The sequence below is a fragment of the Heterodontus francisci genome, chromosome 29 (genome assembly GCF_036365525.1).
Source record: "Heterodontus francisci isolate sHetFra1 chromosome 29, sHetFra1.hap1, whole genome shotgun sequence".
Classification (NCBI taxonomy): domain Eukaryota; kingdom Metazoa; phylum Chordata; class Chondrichthyes; order Heterodontiformes; family Heterodontidae; genus Heterodontus; species Heterodontus francisci.
In genome coordinates this window covers 31,574,194-31,591,695 of record NC_090399.1, presented here as the reverse complement: position 1 = coordinate 31,591,695, position 17,502 = coordinate 31,574,194, and the positions used below count along the sequence as shown (strand labels likewise).

Below are 17,502 nucleotides of genomic sequence, written 5' to 3'. Positions count from 1 at the left end.
TTTGATCACTGTTTGAAAAGCGTAAGTGGACCATATAACCATGGTGACAGAACCATTGGGAGAAATGAGTTGAACATGAGTATATTTTCTTAGCTCCATTTTATCTGAAGTCTGCATTGTGTGTCTTTTGATGTATTGTAGTTTAGTGTTAATATGCATGGAATGTGGAGATCAAAGGTCGAACTGGTATAAGTGCTTTGAGTAAACCATTGCTTGCTGTAGTCAGGCTGGAATTATAAAGCTTTGTACCTGAGTTCTTAGAGTGAATCTTGAATTCAATAATAAAGAATCATATCATTATATGTAATGTATGATTTGACTGAATATAAATGTAAATTGTTGTTGTCAGCTGTTGTTGACTACTTTGTTGGATTGTGTAACACGAGCTCACTAGAAGACAAAGATTTGATTTTCTGGTTGTTACAACTGCTGTCTCTATAACAAAAGAAAACAGAACAGTAAAGCAGTCCAACTTATGTGCCTGGGTCATGTCGTAGTGTCTACAGTACGTGTACCCAGTTAGATCACAGTGCGCATGGTGTGTTGCCCAGATTACATCGTAATGTTTATGCTGTGTGTACCTGGATTACATCATAATGTTCACGATGTGTGTGCCTGGATTACATCATAGTGTTTACAGTGTGTGTGCTCAGTTCCATCATCATGTTCACAATGTTGTACCCTGCTACATCACAGTGTTCACGGCGTGTGTACCCAGTTACATTATAATGTTCAAAGTGTGTGCACACGGAATACATCGCTGTGTTCACGGTGTGTGTACCCAGTTGCATTGTGGTGTTCACAGTCTGTGCATCCAGTTTCATTGTAATGTTCACAGTGTGTGCCCTGGTTACATCACAGTGTTCATGTTATGTGGACCCGGTTACATTGCAGTGTTCACAGTGTGTGTACCCAGGTTACATCGCAGTGTCCATGGTATATGTACCCGGTTACATTGTAGTGTTCACAGTGTGTGCACCCGGGTTACATCACAGCGTCCGCGGTATGTGCATCTGGTTTCATTGTAGCATTCATGATGTGTGTACCTTGCTACATCGTAGTGTTCACGGTATGTGTACCTGGTTTCATTGTAATATTCACAGTATGCGCGCCCGGATTACATCACAGTGTTCACAGTATATGTACCCAGTTACAATGCAGCGTTCACGTTGTGTGTGTCCTGGTTACACCATATTGCTTATTGTGTGTATGTCCAGGCTACATTGTAGCCCGAGTATTACATGCAAATGGCTTCTCTTCCTGTTCTCACACTGTTACCTCTGGTGTTCCCCAAGGATTTATCCTTGGCCCTCCCACTATTTGTCATCTACATACTGCCCCTCAGCCACATCATCTGAAAACACACTGTTAGTTTCCAAGTGTACACTGACAATATCCAGCTCTACCTCACCACCACCTTTCGCGACCCTGCCACTGTTGCTAAATTATCAGACTGCTTATCCGACATCCAGTACTGGATGAACAGAAATTTCCTCCAATTAAATATTGGGAAGGCTGAAACCATTGTTTTCAGTCCCCGCTCCAAACTGTTCCCTCGCTACTGATGTCATCCCTCTCCCTGGCAACAGTCTGAGATTAAGCCAGTCTGTTAACAACCTTAGTGTTGTATTTGACCACAAGATGAGCTTCTGACCTCACATTCATGTCATCACTGAGACCGCCTATTTACACCTCCATAACAACACCCGACTTCGCCCCTGTCTCAGTTCATCTGCTTCTGAAACGCTCATTCATGTCTTTGTTACCTCTAGACTTGAATATTCCGACGTACTCCTGGCTGGTGTCCCACATTCTACTCTCCGTAACCTTGAATTCATCCAAATCTCTGCTGCCATGTCTTAACTCACACCAAGTCCTGTTCACCTATCACCTGTGCTTGCTGACCTACATTGGCACCCAGTCAAGCAACACCTTAATTTTAAAATTCTCATCTTTGTTTTCAAATCCCTCCATGGCCTCGCCCCTCCTTATCTCTGTAATCTCCTCTAGCCCCAGAACCCTCCAAAATCTCTGCACTCCTCTAATTCTGGACTCTTAAGCATCCCCGATTTTAATCGCTCCACCGTTGGTGGCCGCGCCTTCAGTTGCCGAGGCCCCAAGCTCTGGAAATCCCTCCTAAACCTCTCCACCTCGCTGTTTCTTTAAGAGACTCCTTAATATCTACCTTTTTGACCAAGCATTTGGCCATCTGCCCTAATGTGGCTCAGTGTCATATTTTGATTTATAACGCTTTGTGAAGTGCCTTAGGACATCTTTAAAGGCACTGGATAAACATAAATCATTCTGTTGTTGCATTGTAATGTTCACAGTGCATGGTCAGGTTACATCGTCGTGTTCATGGTGTGTTTGTCTGGATGATATCACAGTGTGTGTGCCCGGGTTACACTGTAGTGTTTACAGTGTATGTATGTGGGTACAGTGAAGTGTTTATTGTGTGTGTGCCCAGGTTATTGTAGTGTTCACGGTGTGTGTACCTGAGTTACATCGTAGTATTCACGATGTTTGTGCTCGGGTTACATCATAGTGTTCATGATGTGTGCTCAGGTTACATCGTATTATTCACGGTGTGTTTGTCTGGGTGAAATCGCAGTGTGTGTGCCCAGGTTACATTGTAGTGTTTACAGTGTATGTATATGGGTTACAATACAGTGTTTATGGGGTGTGGCCGGGTTACATTGTAGTGTTTACAGTGTATGTATATGGGTTACATTGCAGTATTTATGGTGTGTGTGCACGGGTTACATTGTAGTGTTCGCAGTGTGTACCTGGGTTACATCTTAGTGTTCAAGATGTCATAGAGTTATTGCAGCACTGAAGGCGGCCTGGAGAGTAATCCAGTCAGTCCCACTCCACCACTCTATCCCTGTAGCCATGCAAGTTTATTTCCCTCAAGTGTTCATCCAATTTCCTTTAGAAATCATTCATTGTCTCCGCTTCCACCATCCTTGTAGGCAGTGAATTCCAGGTTGTTACCACTCACGTAAAACAGTTCTTCCTCACATCCCCCTGCACCCCTTGCCCAAAACCTTCTATCTGTGTCCCCTAGTCCTTATACCATTAGCTAATGGGAACAGCTATTTTTTGTCTACCTTATCTATACCTGTCATGATCTTGTACACATCTATCAAATTTCCCCTCAACTTCCTTTGCTCAAGGAGAACAACCCCAGCTTATCCAACCTAACCTTGTAGTTAAAATCCCCCATCCTTGGAACCATTCTATGGAATCTTTTCTGCAGCCTCTCAACTGTACCATCAAGTCTATATTGCCTCTCCCTGTTCCTTCTACCAATATGCATCGTCTCACACTTCTCTGTATTAAATTCCATCTGCCGCTGTGTGGCCAGTTTACAATGTAGTGTTCATTGTGTGTGTGTTTACAGGTTACATCATTGTGTGTACCCAGGTTACATCGTAGTGTTCACAGTTTGTGTGCCCAGGTTAAATCAGTACTCACGGTTTGTGTACCCGGGTAACATCGTAGTGCCCGCAGTGTGTGAACAGGTTGCACTGTAGTCTTCACGTTGTTTGCCCGTGTTATATCACAGTGTGTGCACCCAGGTTACATCTTAGTGTTCACGGTGTGTGCCCAGGTTACATCCTAGCGTTCACGACATGTGCCCGGGTTACATCGTAGTGTTGACATTGTGTGCCCGTGTTACATTGCAAAGAGTGTGCCCAGGTTGCATCTTAGTGTTCATGTGTGTGTGCCTGGGTTACATTGTAGTGTTTATGCAGTGTGTGCTCAGGTTACATCACAGCGTGTGTGCCCTGGTTACATTGTAGTGTTCATGGTGTGTCCCGGGTTACATCGTGGTGTTTACATTGTGTGCCCATCTTACATCGCAGTTTGTGCCCAGGTTACATCTTAGTGTTCATGTGTGTGCCCGCGTTACATTGTAGTGTTCATGGTGTGTATGCCTGGGTTACATTGTAGTATGCACTGTGCGTGTGCCTGGGTTACATTATAGTGTTCATGCTGTGTATTTGGGTGACATCGTAGTGTTCACGATGCATGTACAAAGGCTACATTGCAGTGTTCACTGCGTATGTGACCTGGTTACATTGTGATGTTTACAGTGTCTGTGCCCGAGTTACACCATCGTGTTTACGATGTGTGTACCCAGTTATTATATCGTAGTTTTTTTTATTCATTCGGGGGATGTGGGCGCCGCTGGCTAGCCCATCCCTAATTGCCCTTGAGAAGGTGGTGGTGAGCTGCCTTCTTGAACCGCTGCAGTCCATGGGCTGCTTCAGTATCTGAGGAGTCGCGAATGATGCTGAACGTTGTGCAATCATCAGTGAACATCCCCACTTCTAACCTTATGATGGAGGGAATATCATTGATGAATCAGCTGAAGATGGTTGGGCCTTGGACACCACCCTGAGGAACTCCTGCAGTAATGTCCTGTGACTGAGATGATTGGACTCCAACAACCACAACCATCTTCCATTGTACTAGGTATGATGCCAAACAGCAGAGAGTTTTCCCCCGATTCCCATTGGCTTCAGTTTTGCGAGGGCTTCTTGATGCCATACTCTGCTGTACAGAACCTTAGTTAGGCCACACTTAGAATATTGCGTGCAATTCTGGTCGCCACACTACCAGAAGGACGTGGAGGCTTTGGAGAGGGTACAGAAGAGGTTTACCAGGATATTGCCTGGTCTGGAGGGCATTAGCTATGAGGAGAGGTTGGAAAAACTCGGATTGCTTTCACTGGAACGACGGAGGCGGAGGGGCGACATGATAGAGGTTTACAAAGTTATGAGCGGCATGGACAGAGTGGATAGTCAGAAGCTTTTTCCCAGGGTGGAAGAGTCAGTTACTAGGGGACATAGGTTTAAGGGGCGAGGAGCAAAGTTCAGAGGGGATGTGCGAGGCAAGTTTTTTACACAGAGGGTGGTGAGTGCCTGGAACTTGCTGCCAGGGGAGGTGGTGGAAGCAGATACGATAGCGATGTTTAAGAGACATCTTGACAAATACATGAATAGGAAGGGAATAGAGGGATACGGTCCCCGGAACTGCAGAAGGTGTTAGTTCAGGCAGGCATCAAGATCGGCGCAAGCTTGGAGGGCCGAATGGCCTGTTCCTGTGCTGTACTGTTCTTTGTTCCGTCAAATGTTGCCTTGATATCAAGGGCCATCTCTCTCACCTCACCTGTGTGTGCCTGGGTTACATCATAGTGTTCACATGCATGTGCTTGGGTTACACTGTAGTGTTCACTGTGTGTATACCCGACTTACATCATACTGTCGATGGTATATGTACCCAGTTACATCGTGGCGTTCATGTTTTGTTTTTAGTTTTAGAGATACAGCACTTGAAACAGGTCCTTCGGCCCACCGAGTCTGTGCCGACCATCAACCACCCTTTTATACTAATCCTACACTAATCCCATATTCCTACCACATCCCCACCTTTCCCTATATTTCCCTACCACCTACCTATACTAGTGGCAATTTATAATGGCCAGTTTACCTACCAACCTGCAAGTCTTTTGGCTTGTGGGAGGAAACCGGAGCACCCGGAGGAAACCCACGCAGACACAGGGAGAACTTGCAAACTCCACATAGGCAGTACCCAGAATTGAACCCGGGTCGCTGGAGCTGTGAGGCTGCGGTGCTAACCACTGCGCCACTGTGCCGCCCTGCGCCACTGTTCATGGTGTGTGTGTGTCTGGATTGCATCGTAATGTTCACCATGTGTGTGTCCGAGTAGCGTCGCAGTGTGCATGGTGTGCGTGCCCAGGTTACATCGCCCTGTGTGCGCCCTGGTCACATCGTAATGTTCACAAATTCATGGATTAAATCGCAGTGTGCGTATCCAGGTTAAGTTGCACCCGGGTTCAATCATCCAGTAAGTTTCCAGTCCAAATTGCACTGTGCACATTCCAGGGTGAATCACCCTGCACCCAGCTGGGTGAAAACTGCTTATGCAAACTAGGATTAAATGATACTGTAGATATTGAGTTCAGTCATGTAAGTAGAGAGTTACATTGTATGATACATACCTGAGAGAAATCACAATACCACTGTGTCTTCATCGCAAGCAGAGCCACTGCGCTATGGGTGCTGGATGGCCGGCACAGACACAATGGGCCAAAGGGCCTGTTTCTGTGCTGTATAACTCTATGACTCTATGACGACAGTCAGTCAAAGTGGTGCAGGAGCCTTGCTTTGCCAGAACAACCAGGAGGACTCCCCCGCATCCAAACAAGCACATACAGTCCAAGTGCAAGACTACCTCCTCCAACTGAGCTCCGAAAACTTGCTGGTGATATTCAAATTCAGTTGCGAAGAAGGTTTCTGCAGAACTTCGCAAGCACTCTTGAGTGCAGCAACGCCCGCCCGGCACTGACAGCGAGCCAATGGGATGATCCAAACACCGCAGGGAGTGAGTGTGAGATCAAATTCTCTCAGACTGCTCGCAGACAGGGCCTGCTGTAACAGGATCCCTCTCTCTCTCTCATTCCTCCTTGATTCTCTCTCTCACTCACCTCAGAACTATTTCCCTTTCTCTCTATTTTCCCTCTTGACTTGCTTTCTCTCTCTCTCTCTCTTTCTCCTTGACTCTCTCTTGCTGCTTGTCAACTCACATAGACCTTTTGAAACATGAGCTTAAGGTACTGCTTACCTGGTGAGCAATATATTGTTCACCTCACTGGCCTGCCTGTTTAACCCCTTCCTTTCTGATCTACCCAGTGAAGGTATGTGGAATTTAAAACAGCGAGGCATTTATGTGTTGAAGGTGCAGGAATATTTAAATTTGTGTCCCCTTTATTGCATTGAGAAAGTGAGGGCAAAGGCTAGGTCTAGGGGTGGAAGGCACCCCTGAGCTCAATGCTAAATGGATCAGGTAGTGAGGAAAGGTAAATCAGGACTTGGCAATCAGACAGCAAGGTAGGGGTTTAAACTGCATGAGGACGAGAGAACTGAGGGCAGTGAGGAGAGCAGATCAATGCGATGTCATGCTCAGAAATTCCACTTGAGATTTCCCTGTGAGAGACTTCAGCAGGAGATTAGAGTGGGGGGGGTACGCCCAGAGCAGAATTCACTGACATTGTTACTCTGGGGACGGTCACTTACACCATTACTCCAGTTGTTCTGCCCATTTTCTGCTCCTTATCTCTGTAACATCCCCCAGCCCCACAACCCTCTGAAATCTCTGTACTCCTCTAATTCTGGCCATCATTGGCGGCCATGCCTTCAGCTGCCTCGGGCCTAGGCTCTGCAATTCCCTCGCTAAACCTCTCCGCTTCTCTACCTCTGTCTCTCATCCTTTAAGATGCCTACCTGTCCTAATATCTCCTTATGTGCCTCAATGTCAAATTTTGTTTGGTAACGCTCCCATGAAATGCCTTGGGATGTTTTACTGCGTTAAAAGTGCTACAGAAATGCTCGTCATTGCTGCCTCCTGTCTGAGCTACAGTGGGATATCTGGGGCAGGAGTGGGGGTGTGTTTGGCAGTGGGAAGGAATAATCCTGTGAAAAATCTCATGGCCGATAAGTGAGAAGATCATGCAATCAGCTCTGCTTTCAGTGCAGTCAAGATTCAGGGGAGGAGGAAGGCGTCTGAAAGTGGGGGGCTTCTTTGGGCCGGCAACATAATAGGAAAGTGTTGCATAAAAAGACTTTTTGTTAAACAAGGCCCAGTAACAGGGAAACTGGAGCCATGTGGCCAGATGCCTCTCTCAAACACCATCGCAGAAAATTGATGTGAAAAATGACCAATGGTTTATTTTTTTAGCTGCTTCATCAATGTCCATCAGAAGATCAGAAGTGGGGATGTTCGCTGATGATTGTACGATGTTTAGCACCATTCGCATCTCCTCAGATACTGAAGCAGTTCGTGTGCATATGCAGCAAGACCTGGACAATATCCAGGCTTGGGCTGATAAGTGGCAAGTAACATTTGCGCCACAGAAGTGCCAGGCAATGACCATCTCCAACAAGACAGAATCTAACCATCTCCCCTTGATGTTCAATGGCATTACCATCACTGAATCCCCCACTATCAACATCCTGGGGGTCACCATTGACCAGAAACTGAACTGGACCAGCCACATGAATACTGTGGTTACAAGAGCAGGTCAGAGGCTGGGAATTCTGCAGCAAGTAATTGGCCTCCTGTCTCCCCAAAGCCTGACCACCATGTACAAGGCTCAAGTCAAGAGTGTGATGGAATACTCTCCACTTACCTGGATGGGTGCAGCTCCAACAACACTCAAGAAGCTCAATACCATCCAGGTCAAAGCAGCCCGCTTGATTGGCACCACATCCACCACTTTCAACATTCACTCCCTCCACCACCAATGCACAGTGGCAGCAGTGTGTACCATCCACAAGATGCACTGCAGCAACTCACCAAGACTGATAGGAACATTAGAAGATAGGAACAGGAGTAGGCCATTCAGCCCCTCGAGCCTGTCCCGCCATTCAATGAGATCATGGCTGATCCGTGGCCTAACTGCATATACCTGCCTTTGGCCCATATCCCTTAATATCTTCGCTTAACAAAAATCTATCTCAGATTTAAAATTAGCAACTGTTCTAGCTTCAACTGCTGTTTGTGGGAGAGAGTTCCAAACCTCTACCACCCTTTGCGTGAAGAAGTGCTTACTAACATCTCTCCTGAACGGTCTGGTCCTAATTTTTAGACTATGCCCCCTAGTTTTAGAATCTCCAACCAGTGGAAATAGTTTTAGAATCTCCAACCAGTGCTTCGACAGCATCTTCCAAACCGTGACCTCTTCCACCTAGAAGGAGCCAACACATGGGAACACCACCACTTGCAAGTTCCCCTCCAAGCCACACACCATCCTGACTTGGAACTATATCGCCGTTCCTTCACAGTCACTGGATCAAAATCCTGGAACTCCCTTCATAACAGCACTGTGGGTGTACCTACACGCCAAGGACTGCAGCGGTTCAAGAAGGCAGCTCACCACCACCTTCTCAAGGGCAATTAGGGATGGGCAACAAATGCTGGCCTAGCCAGTGATGCCCACATCCCATGAAACAAATAAAAAAAATGCCTTCTGGGCCACTGGTGCTAACCAGGCCCAGTGGTCAATATGACCAGTAGTTGGCTGTGTGAGGCCTTCATTCCCATGAAGCAGGGGCGCCAGTGCGGCCCCGAGGCAGGAAACACAGCCTTACTCATACCCAGTTTGACGATAGGGTTTTATAAGTTACACAAGGAGAGGCCCTGAGTGATCTCTGATTGAGGTGCGTGTGTCCCTTTAAGGAAATATCGCCATGGTTCCATGGGTAACACTCTTCCCTCTGAGTCAGAGATCGTGGGTTCAAGTTGCACTCCAGAGACTCCAGTACTGAGGGAGTGCTGCACTGTCAAAGCTGCCGTCTTTTGGATGCGACATTAAACCGAGGCCCCTCTGCCCTCTCTGATATGGATGTAAAAGATCCTACAGCACTATTTCAAAGAGGAGCAGGGGAGTTCTCCCCAGTGTCCCGGACAAAATATATCCCTCAACCAACATCAGTAAAAATAAAAGTGTATTTGGTCCTTAAGGCATTGCTGTTTGTGGGATCTTGCTGTGCACAAATTGGCTTCCATCTTCCCGACAGCAGTGACCACACTTCAAAAAGTACGCTGTGGGCTGTAGAGCGCTTTGGGTCGTCCTGTGGTGGTGAAAGGCGCTATAGAAATGCAAGTCTCTCCCTCGGGCCACTCACTTGAGACTTCAGCGTTGAAAGGGTTAAGCCGCTCAGACTGCGCAGAGTTCCTGACCACACCTGAGCCAGCCTGTCCGTCCTGTAATAAGAGCCTGGCCAGCTTTTAACAGGGTCAAACCTTGTGGAAGCTGGGAGGAGGCGCTCCTGCCCCCACACCTCACCCCCACTCTGCCTCTGCCTCACCATGTGAATTATATCTCAACAACCTGGAATTAATGAGGATGGGACTGCAAACAATCACAAAAAGCGGAGCAAGAAACGTGGAAAATAAAGAAGGCAGGGCAGGATTGGCAGTGGAAGGGACTGGGCTGGCGGGGGGGGGGTGGGGAGGGGTCAAAGAATGCACCCAATGTTTTAATGGTGCTCGTTCGTTTTGTGTTGGGAACAGAATGGGGGAGGCAACGATTATGTCACTGCCTCAATGGGTCAGCCTGCAGTTATGTTTTCTACTTTTATTGACAGAGAACAAGAAAGATCAAGGTGAGCCATGGCTGACGCCTCTGTTTATCCAGGGTTTCTTGCTCCGAGCTACACTATGCCTCTCTGAAGCTCTCTGCCTACCCCTGCCACCGACCCAGCCAGATTTAAGCAATGGCAGGACTTTGGTGTAAAGCTGATGTTCGGTCCCTTCCTCATTGCCAAGTTCAGCCTGCAATTACCGCCCTGTGGCCCAGACATAACTGTTAGTGAGATCCGCAGACAGATGATTAAGGGGCTTGCATGTCATTGTGCTCTCTGTTATTTTATCACATGCAGTAATTTGTTTCATAGACAGGTCAGCATCTTTCGTTAAATACGGGAGTTAGGTTTAATCATAGAGCCGGGAGCAGCTCTCATTCTCTTTCCCGATTGTTGAAAAACTGCTTTTGGGCCTACCCCAACTGGATGTAGACTGAGCTGGCCTGCTGTATTGCCCTGATAAATGGGCCCCCGGGGTAGGAGAGAGGGGGATGCAGACCGGGACTCCCTTTACTGGCAGCCTGACATCTCCCCTCAGTATGTCCCCCACCTTGGAGGCCCTGCTGTGTCACAAGGCCGGGTCGCCAGGCGATAGGCCTGAGGAAAGCATTCACTGAGGATGAGACATCCTAAGCCTGGAGGCCTCTGTTGTGTTCAAATAGACTGATCTGGTTTTGAGTTTAAAAGTGTAGTGGTGTCAGAGCTGTGAGGGAAGTGTCCTCACTGAATCATTTCTGCCACATCCCAACGTTGGCTCAGCCCCACACGCGAAACCCAATTTGCTTGAAAGATGAAAATGTGGGATTACATACACAGGATACACAGCACAGAAACAGGCCATTTGGCTCAACCAGTCCAACCCGGTGTGTATGCTTCACTCGAGTCTCCTCCCTGCTGTCTTCATCTAAATCAGGGCGGGGAATGAGGTGGGTCAATTCAAAAGCAAAGAGGTCAGGCTAGGACTTTATAAACCCCTGGCTAGGCCTCAGCTGGAGTACTGTGGACAATTCTGGGCACCACACTTCAGGAAAGATGTCAAGGCCTTAGAAAAGGTGCAGAGGAGGTTTACCAGGATGTGACCAGGAATGAAAGACTACTGTGGCTCAATGGGTATAACTCTCACCTTGAAGCGAGAAGGCCATAGGGTCAAGTCTCACTCCAGAGAATTAAGCACAAAAGTCCAGGTTGACGTTCCAGTGCTGCACTGTTGGAGGTGCTGCCTTTCAGGTGAGATGTTAAGTCAACGCCCTGTATTCTTGGCGTAGTGGCGATGTCACTGAACTAGTAATCCAGGGATTACCGTGGCAGCTGGTGGAATTTCAATTCATTAGAAAAAAAATATGGAATTGAAAACGAGTCCCAGTAATGGTGCCACGAAACTGTCATTGTTTGTTGTAAAAAAACCATCTGGTTCACTTTAGGGAGGGAAATCTGCCATCCTAACCTGGTCTGGCCGACATGTGACTCCAGACCCACAGCAATGTGGTTGATTCTTAGCTGTCCTCTGAAGTGGCCTAGCTAGCCACTAGGGCAATTAGGGATGGGCAACGAATGCTGGCCTTGCCAGCGACGCTCAAATCCCGTGAAAGAATAAAAGAAAGTTATGAGGAGAGGTTGGAAAAGTCAGGACAGTTCTCCTTGGAACACAGAAGGTTAAGAGCTGACCAAATAGAAGATTATCAAGATGACAGAGTTGATTGAGAAAGGCTGTTCCCTCTGGTGAGTGGGTCAAAAACCAGAGGTCATAGATTCAAAATTGCTGGCAAAAGACCTAGAGGCTGAGGGGGAGTCTCTTTTCACTCAGACAGTTGTCAGGAAATGGAAGGCTCAACCTGAAAAGTTGGTGGAAGTTGATTCCATAAATAATTTCAAATGGGAGTCAGAAAGGTACGCGAGGATGAGGAACCTACAGGCCGACAGACAGAAAGCAGGGGAATGGGACCAAGCAGGACTGCTCTTACAAAGAGCCAGCACAGGCACGACAGGCCAAATGGCCACCCTCTGTGCTGTAAATTTCTGTGATTCTACGAATGGTCTGTGCTGGCTTTGTGATGGAAAAGCTTCCCATACCAGGCGTTGGGAGGAGGCAATTGGAATTCACCTGGCAACGGCTGACATGCATCTCCTGCATAACCGTAGCCGTTGTTATGGCGACAGAGTCCACAATGTACACAAAGCTATATATTTTTATTCAGTCGGTAGGAAGCTGTCCCCGATGACTGATAAGCTGAGTAATTGCCTTAATAAGTAACTCTTTACATCCTGTGAAGCAACAATCAAAGGGCGTGATCGTCGCCTGGCTAGTCAGCAGTGTGAGACAGCAGTCAACAAACAACAGAGAGACTCCCCACATATTTCAAGAATAAATCTGCAACGGAGCTCCTCAGGCCAGGAGGGATCAACTAACCCTGTTAACGTATAGTACAGGCTGATACAGTTAACACTGAACATCCACTGAGCCTCTTAACTCACAGTGCAGGCTGATACGACTGAACATACACTGAGCTGATGATCCTGCAATACAGAGTAACCTTGACTTTGCTGGATCTTAAAGAAAGACTTGCATTAATATAGACCTTTCACAATCTCAGGACGTCCCAAATGCTTTGCAACCAATCAAGTATTTTTTTTTGAGCGTAGTCGCTGTTGTGACGTAGGAAATGTGGAAGCCAATTTGCGCAAGGTAAGCTCCCAAAAAACAGCAATGTGTTAATAGGCAGATCATCTTTTTTTGTGATGTTGATTGAGGGATAATGATTGGCCCAGGACACTGGGGATAATTCCCCTACTCTTCTACTTCAAGGTAGGGCCGTGAGGTCTTTTATGTCCACCTGAGAGGGCATCAGGGCCGTGGTTTAATGCCTCAACCAAGAGACGGCTACTCTGACAGTGCAGTACTCCTTCAGTACTGCAGTGGGAAAGTCAGCCTCGAATTTTGTGCTCAAGTCCTCGAGTGGGACTTAAACCCACAACCGGCTGACTCAGAAACAAGCATGCTCCTGTTTGAGGCAGCATCTGAATCATATACACTTGATAATATACACTGGAGCTAATATCATTCAACACACCATGACACTGTTCAAGCTGTACGATCAACACCCCCAAACAATTCCACTTCTTCCAAGGTGGCGACTTATTACAAGGACGCTACAGCCCTCCGGTACTGCACTGAAATACCAGCAGTGAGCATAAGCAGGCTGTTCAGCCATCTGGAGGCATCGCGACTGAGCCCACTCCGGTCTGCACCTGCCCTCTGCATGGGCGCACTTCCAGCAAAGGGTGGGCAGGTATCACTGGGGCACTTTCCCTCTCAGTTGCTGTCCTGCACCCCGAGCGCTGCTCCGGTTGGGATCAGATAGACCGAGGATCAGTCTTGACACCGTCTGGGCTTGTGCTGTTCAGCACCAGATGGAGCAGCACACCTACCCAAACCCCACCTGCCTCTCTTCAACTTCCTGCTGAGGGAGCCCTGCATCCGTGGGCTGCTGAGTTACAGTGAATGGATCAGCCAACTCATATTTTTATTACAAAAGGGGTTCTGGGGTTTCGAAAACCATGAATATTGCATTACTTGCCTCTGACGCATTTGGGCGATTGAACTGGTAAGTTGGAATAAAATTAACAGTTGGCAAATTGGTGAATTCCCCAATCAGAGCCCTTGCTGGGGGGAGGGGAGGGGGGGGTATAGAATCTTACAGCACAGAAGGAGGCCATTCGGCCCATTGTGTCTGTGCTGGCTCTTTAAAAGAGCTCCCCAATTAGTCCCACTCCCCTGCTCTTTCCCCATAGCCCTGTAAATTTTTTTCCTTTCAGGTATTGATTCAATTCCCTTTTGAAAGTTATCACTGAATCGGCTTCCACCACCCTTTCTGTCAGCGCGTTCCAAATTGTGGAAAGAAACAAATTCTCCTCCTCATCTTCCCCCTAGTTCTTTTGTTAATTTCTTCAGTCTGTGTTCTCTGGTCACCGACCCTCCTGCTACTGGAAACAATTTCTCCTTATTTACTCCATCAACAGCCTTCAGGATTTTGGACCCCTCGATTAAATCTCCCCTTAACCTTTTCTGCTCTAAGGATAACAATCCCAGCTTCTCCAGTCTCTCCACGTTAACTGAAGTCCCTCAGGCCTTTTAAACTTAAAAAATAAGACATGCCATCATTCACTGCGTTTCACAATCTCAGGATGTCCCAAAGTGCTTTACAGCGACTGAGTTCGTTCTGTAGTGTAGTTACTGTTGTAATGTAGGAATCACAGCAGGATCCCACAAACAGCACTGTCATCATAACCAGATAAAGGTTTTCAAGGTGTTGATTGAGGGATAAATATTGACCAGAACACCGGGGAGAATTCCGCTGCTATTCTTCGAAATAGCTGCTGTGGGATGTTTCACATCCACCTGAGAGGGCAGACTTGGTTTAACGTTTCATCCGAAAGAGAGTATCTCTGACAGTGCAGCAGTCCCCGCAGTACTGCTCTTCGGACAGTGCAGTACTCCCTCAGTACTGCTCCTCGGACAGTGCAGTGCTCCCTCAGTACTGCTCCTCGGACAATGCAGCACACCCTCAGTACTGCTCCTCGGACAGTGCAGCACACCCTCAGTACTGCTCTTCGGACAGTGCAGCACTCCCTCGGTACTGACCCTCCGACTGTGCAGCACTCCCTCAGCACTGACCCTCCGAAAGTGCAGCACTCCCTCAGTACTGACCCTCTGACAGTGCAGCACTCCCTCAGTACTGACCCTCCGACTGTGCAGCACTCCCTCAGCACTGACCCTCCGAAAGTGCAGCACTCCCTCAGTACTGACCCTCTGACAGTACAGCACTCCCTCAGCACTGACCCTCTGACATTGCAGCACTCCCTCAGTGCTGACCCTGTGACAGTGCAGCACTGCCTCAGTACTGACCCCCTGACAGTACAGCACTCCCTCAGCACTGACCCTCTGACAGTGCAGCACTCCTTCAGTACTGACCCTCTGACAGTGCAGCACTCCCTCAGTACTGACCCCCTGACAGTACAGCACTCCCTCAGCACTGACCCTCTGACAGTGCAGCACTCCCTCAGCACTGACCCTCCGAAAGTGCAGCACTCCCTCAGTACTGACCCTCCGCCAGTACAGCACTCCCTCAATACTGACCCTCTGACAGTACAGCAGTCCCTCAGCACTGACGCTCTGACAATGCAGCACTCCTCAGTACTGACCCTCTGACAGTACAGCACTCCCTCAGCACTGACCCTCCGAAAGTGCAGCACTCCCTCAGTACTGACCCTCTGACAGTACAGCACTCCCTCAGCACTGACCCTCTGACAGTGCAGCACTCCCTCAGTACTGACCCTCTGACAGTACAGCACTCCCTCAGTACTGACCCTCTGACAGTGCCGCACTCCCTCAGTACTGACCCTCCGACAGTGCAGCACTCCCTCAATACTGACCCACCGACAGTGCAGCACTGCTCTGGGAGTGTAAGCCTGGGCTTTGTGCTCAGGTCTCTGGAGTGAGTAACTGAACCCATAAACTTCTGACCCAGAGCTGAGAGTGCTACTACTGAGTGACGCCTGACACCATAACGATGCTGCACTTAAATAAGTCTGACCCCGGTCGGTCACATGTGCTTACCTACCAAGTCCAAGTCACAGTACCAGCGTGTCCTCATCGCACTGTTGCCTTTCGGGGCCCTCCGGATCCACAGTAAGCCGCAGATCCTGAGGTTGACCTCATCCTCATCCATTGGCGCCAGTCTGCGGACAGGCACTTGCTGCGTGCCTGTTCCTCATGGATCGCAAAGCCGGAAACAGACATCCATGGACTCCTGAGTCAAACAGAGGTGCCCTGGGGCTCCCGGACTGTCGCCACGGTATTCAGGTTAACAGCACTCACCAGCTCAGTGCAACTACTGTTCTGTAAAGACAACTGGCTGAAGTCTAATGCAGCCGAAGCCAGACAGAAACAAAACCCCAGCGATTAACCTGTCAGAGGAGCAGCTTTTTAAAAAAAACTGATTTGCTGCTTTTCTTTCGCATTTGATCGACTGAGGTAGACAGGAATTCTGTGCGAAGGCTACATCGACAACACAATTTACTCACGCTGCTAAAGTGCTGTTTGAAATCGAATCCTGGGCCCGACTCACAAGTGATCTCAGCAGAAAGGAGTCAGCCACCTCGGCACTGGCGGAACAAGAAAAACAGGAACTGCTTCAAAAGGGAGGGAAGGAAGTCAGTGTTGGGTTTGAGTAAACTCACTGAGCCGCTTGTGCTGGACGCGTTCAGAGTCGCAATCGTGCACCTGTGTGCTCGAAACAAGTGTCTCTGGTTTCACTCCAGAATTGCACTCGAATCCCCAGGGAATTAGATGGTTTTCTTTCTGCAGTCAATGGCACATGTCTCACTTCTGAGTCAGAAAGACGTGGGTTCGAGACCCACTTCAGAGACCTGAGCACCTAATCCAGGCTGAAACTCACAGTGCAGTACTGAGGGAGTGCTGCACTGTCAGAGGTCAGCACTGAGGGAGTGCTGCACTGTCAGAGGGTCAGCACTGAGGGAGTGCTGCACTTTAGAAGGGTCAGTACTGAGGGAGGGCTGCACTGTCAGAGGGTCAGTACTGATGGAGTGCTGCACTGTCAGAGGGTCAGCACAGAGGGAGTGCTGCAAAGTCAGAGTGTCAGCACTGAGGGAGTGCTGCAGTTTAGAAGGGTCAGTACTGAGGGATTGCTGCAGTGTCAAAGGGTCAGTCCTGAGGGATTGCTGCACTGTAGAAGGGTCAGTACTGAGGGAGCGCTGCACTGTCAGATGGTCAGTACTGAGGGAGTGCTGCACTTTAAAAGGGTCAGTACTGAGGGAGGGCTGCAATGTCACAGGGTCAGTACTGAGGGAGTGCTGCACTGTCGGAGGGTCAGTATTGAGGGATTGCTGCATTGTAGAAAGGTCAGTACTGAGGGAGTGCTGCACTGTCAGAGGGTCAGTGCTGAGGGAGTGCAGCACTGTCAGAGGGTCAGTTCTGAGGGAGTGCTGCACTGTCAGAGGGTCAGCACTGAGGGAGTGCTGCACTGTCAGAGGGTAAGTACTGAGGGAGTGCTGCACTGTCAGAGGGTCAGCACTGCAGGAGTGCTGCACTTTAGAAGGGTCAGTACTGAGGGAGTGCTGCACTGTCAGAGGGTAAGTACTGAGGGAGTGCTGCACTGTCAGAGGGTCAGTACTGAGGGAGTGCTGCACTGTCAGAGGGTCAGTACTGAGGGATTGCTGCAGTGTCAAAGGGTCAGTACTGAGGGAGTGCTGCACTGTCAGAGGGTCAGTGCTGAGGGAGTGCTGCACTGTCAGAGGGTCAGTACTGAGG

At 48.5% G+C, this 17,502-nt stretch overlaps 1 protein-coding gene across 8 annotated transcripts in view; it reads right to left on the bottom strand.

Annotated features, from left to right (window-relative positions):
* The window catches only part of LOC137346238 (ral guanine nucleotide dissociation stimulator-like), a 139,184-nt gene that overhangs the window by 63,708 nt on the left and 57,974 nt on the right, over positions 1-17,502 (bottom strand). Inside the window, exon 1 of one of the 8 annotated variants that reach the window (XM_068009678.1) lies at positions 15,794-16,387. The exons of 4 other annotated variants lie outside the window; for them this stretch is intronic. In XM_068009678.1, coding sequence (XP_067865779.1) covers positions 15,794-15,901 — 108 coding nt within the window. In that variant the 5' untranslated portion in view covers positions 15,902-16,387. Of the gene's footprint in view, positions 1-6,031; positions 6,489-15,789; positions 16,388-17,502 lie in introns of those variants that run through there. 3 more of the 8 variants (XM_068009681.1, XM_068009680.1, XM_068009679.1) reach the window with 3 other exon arrangements.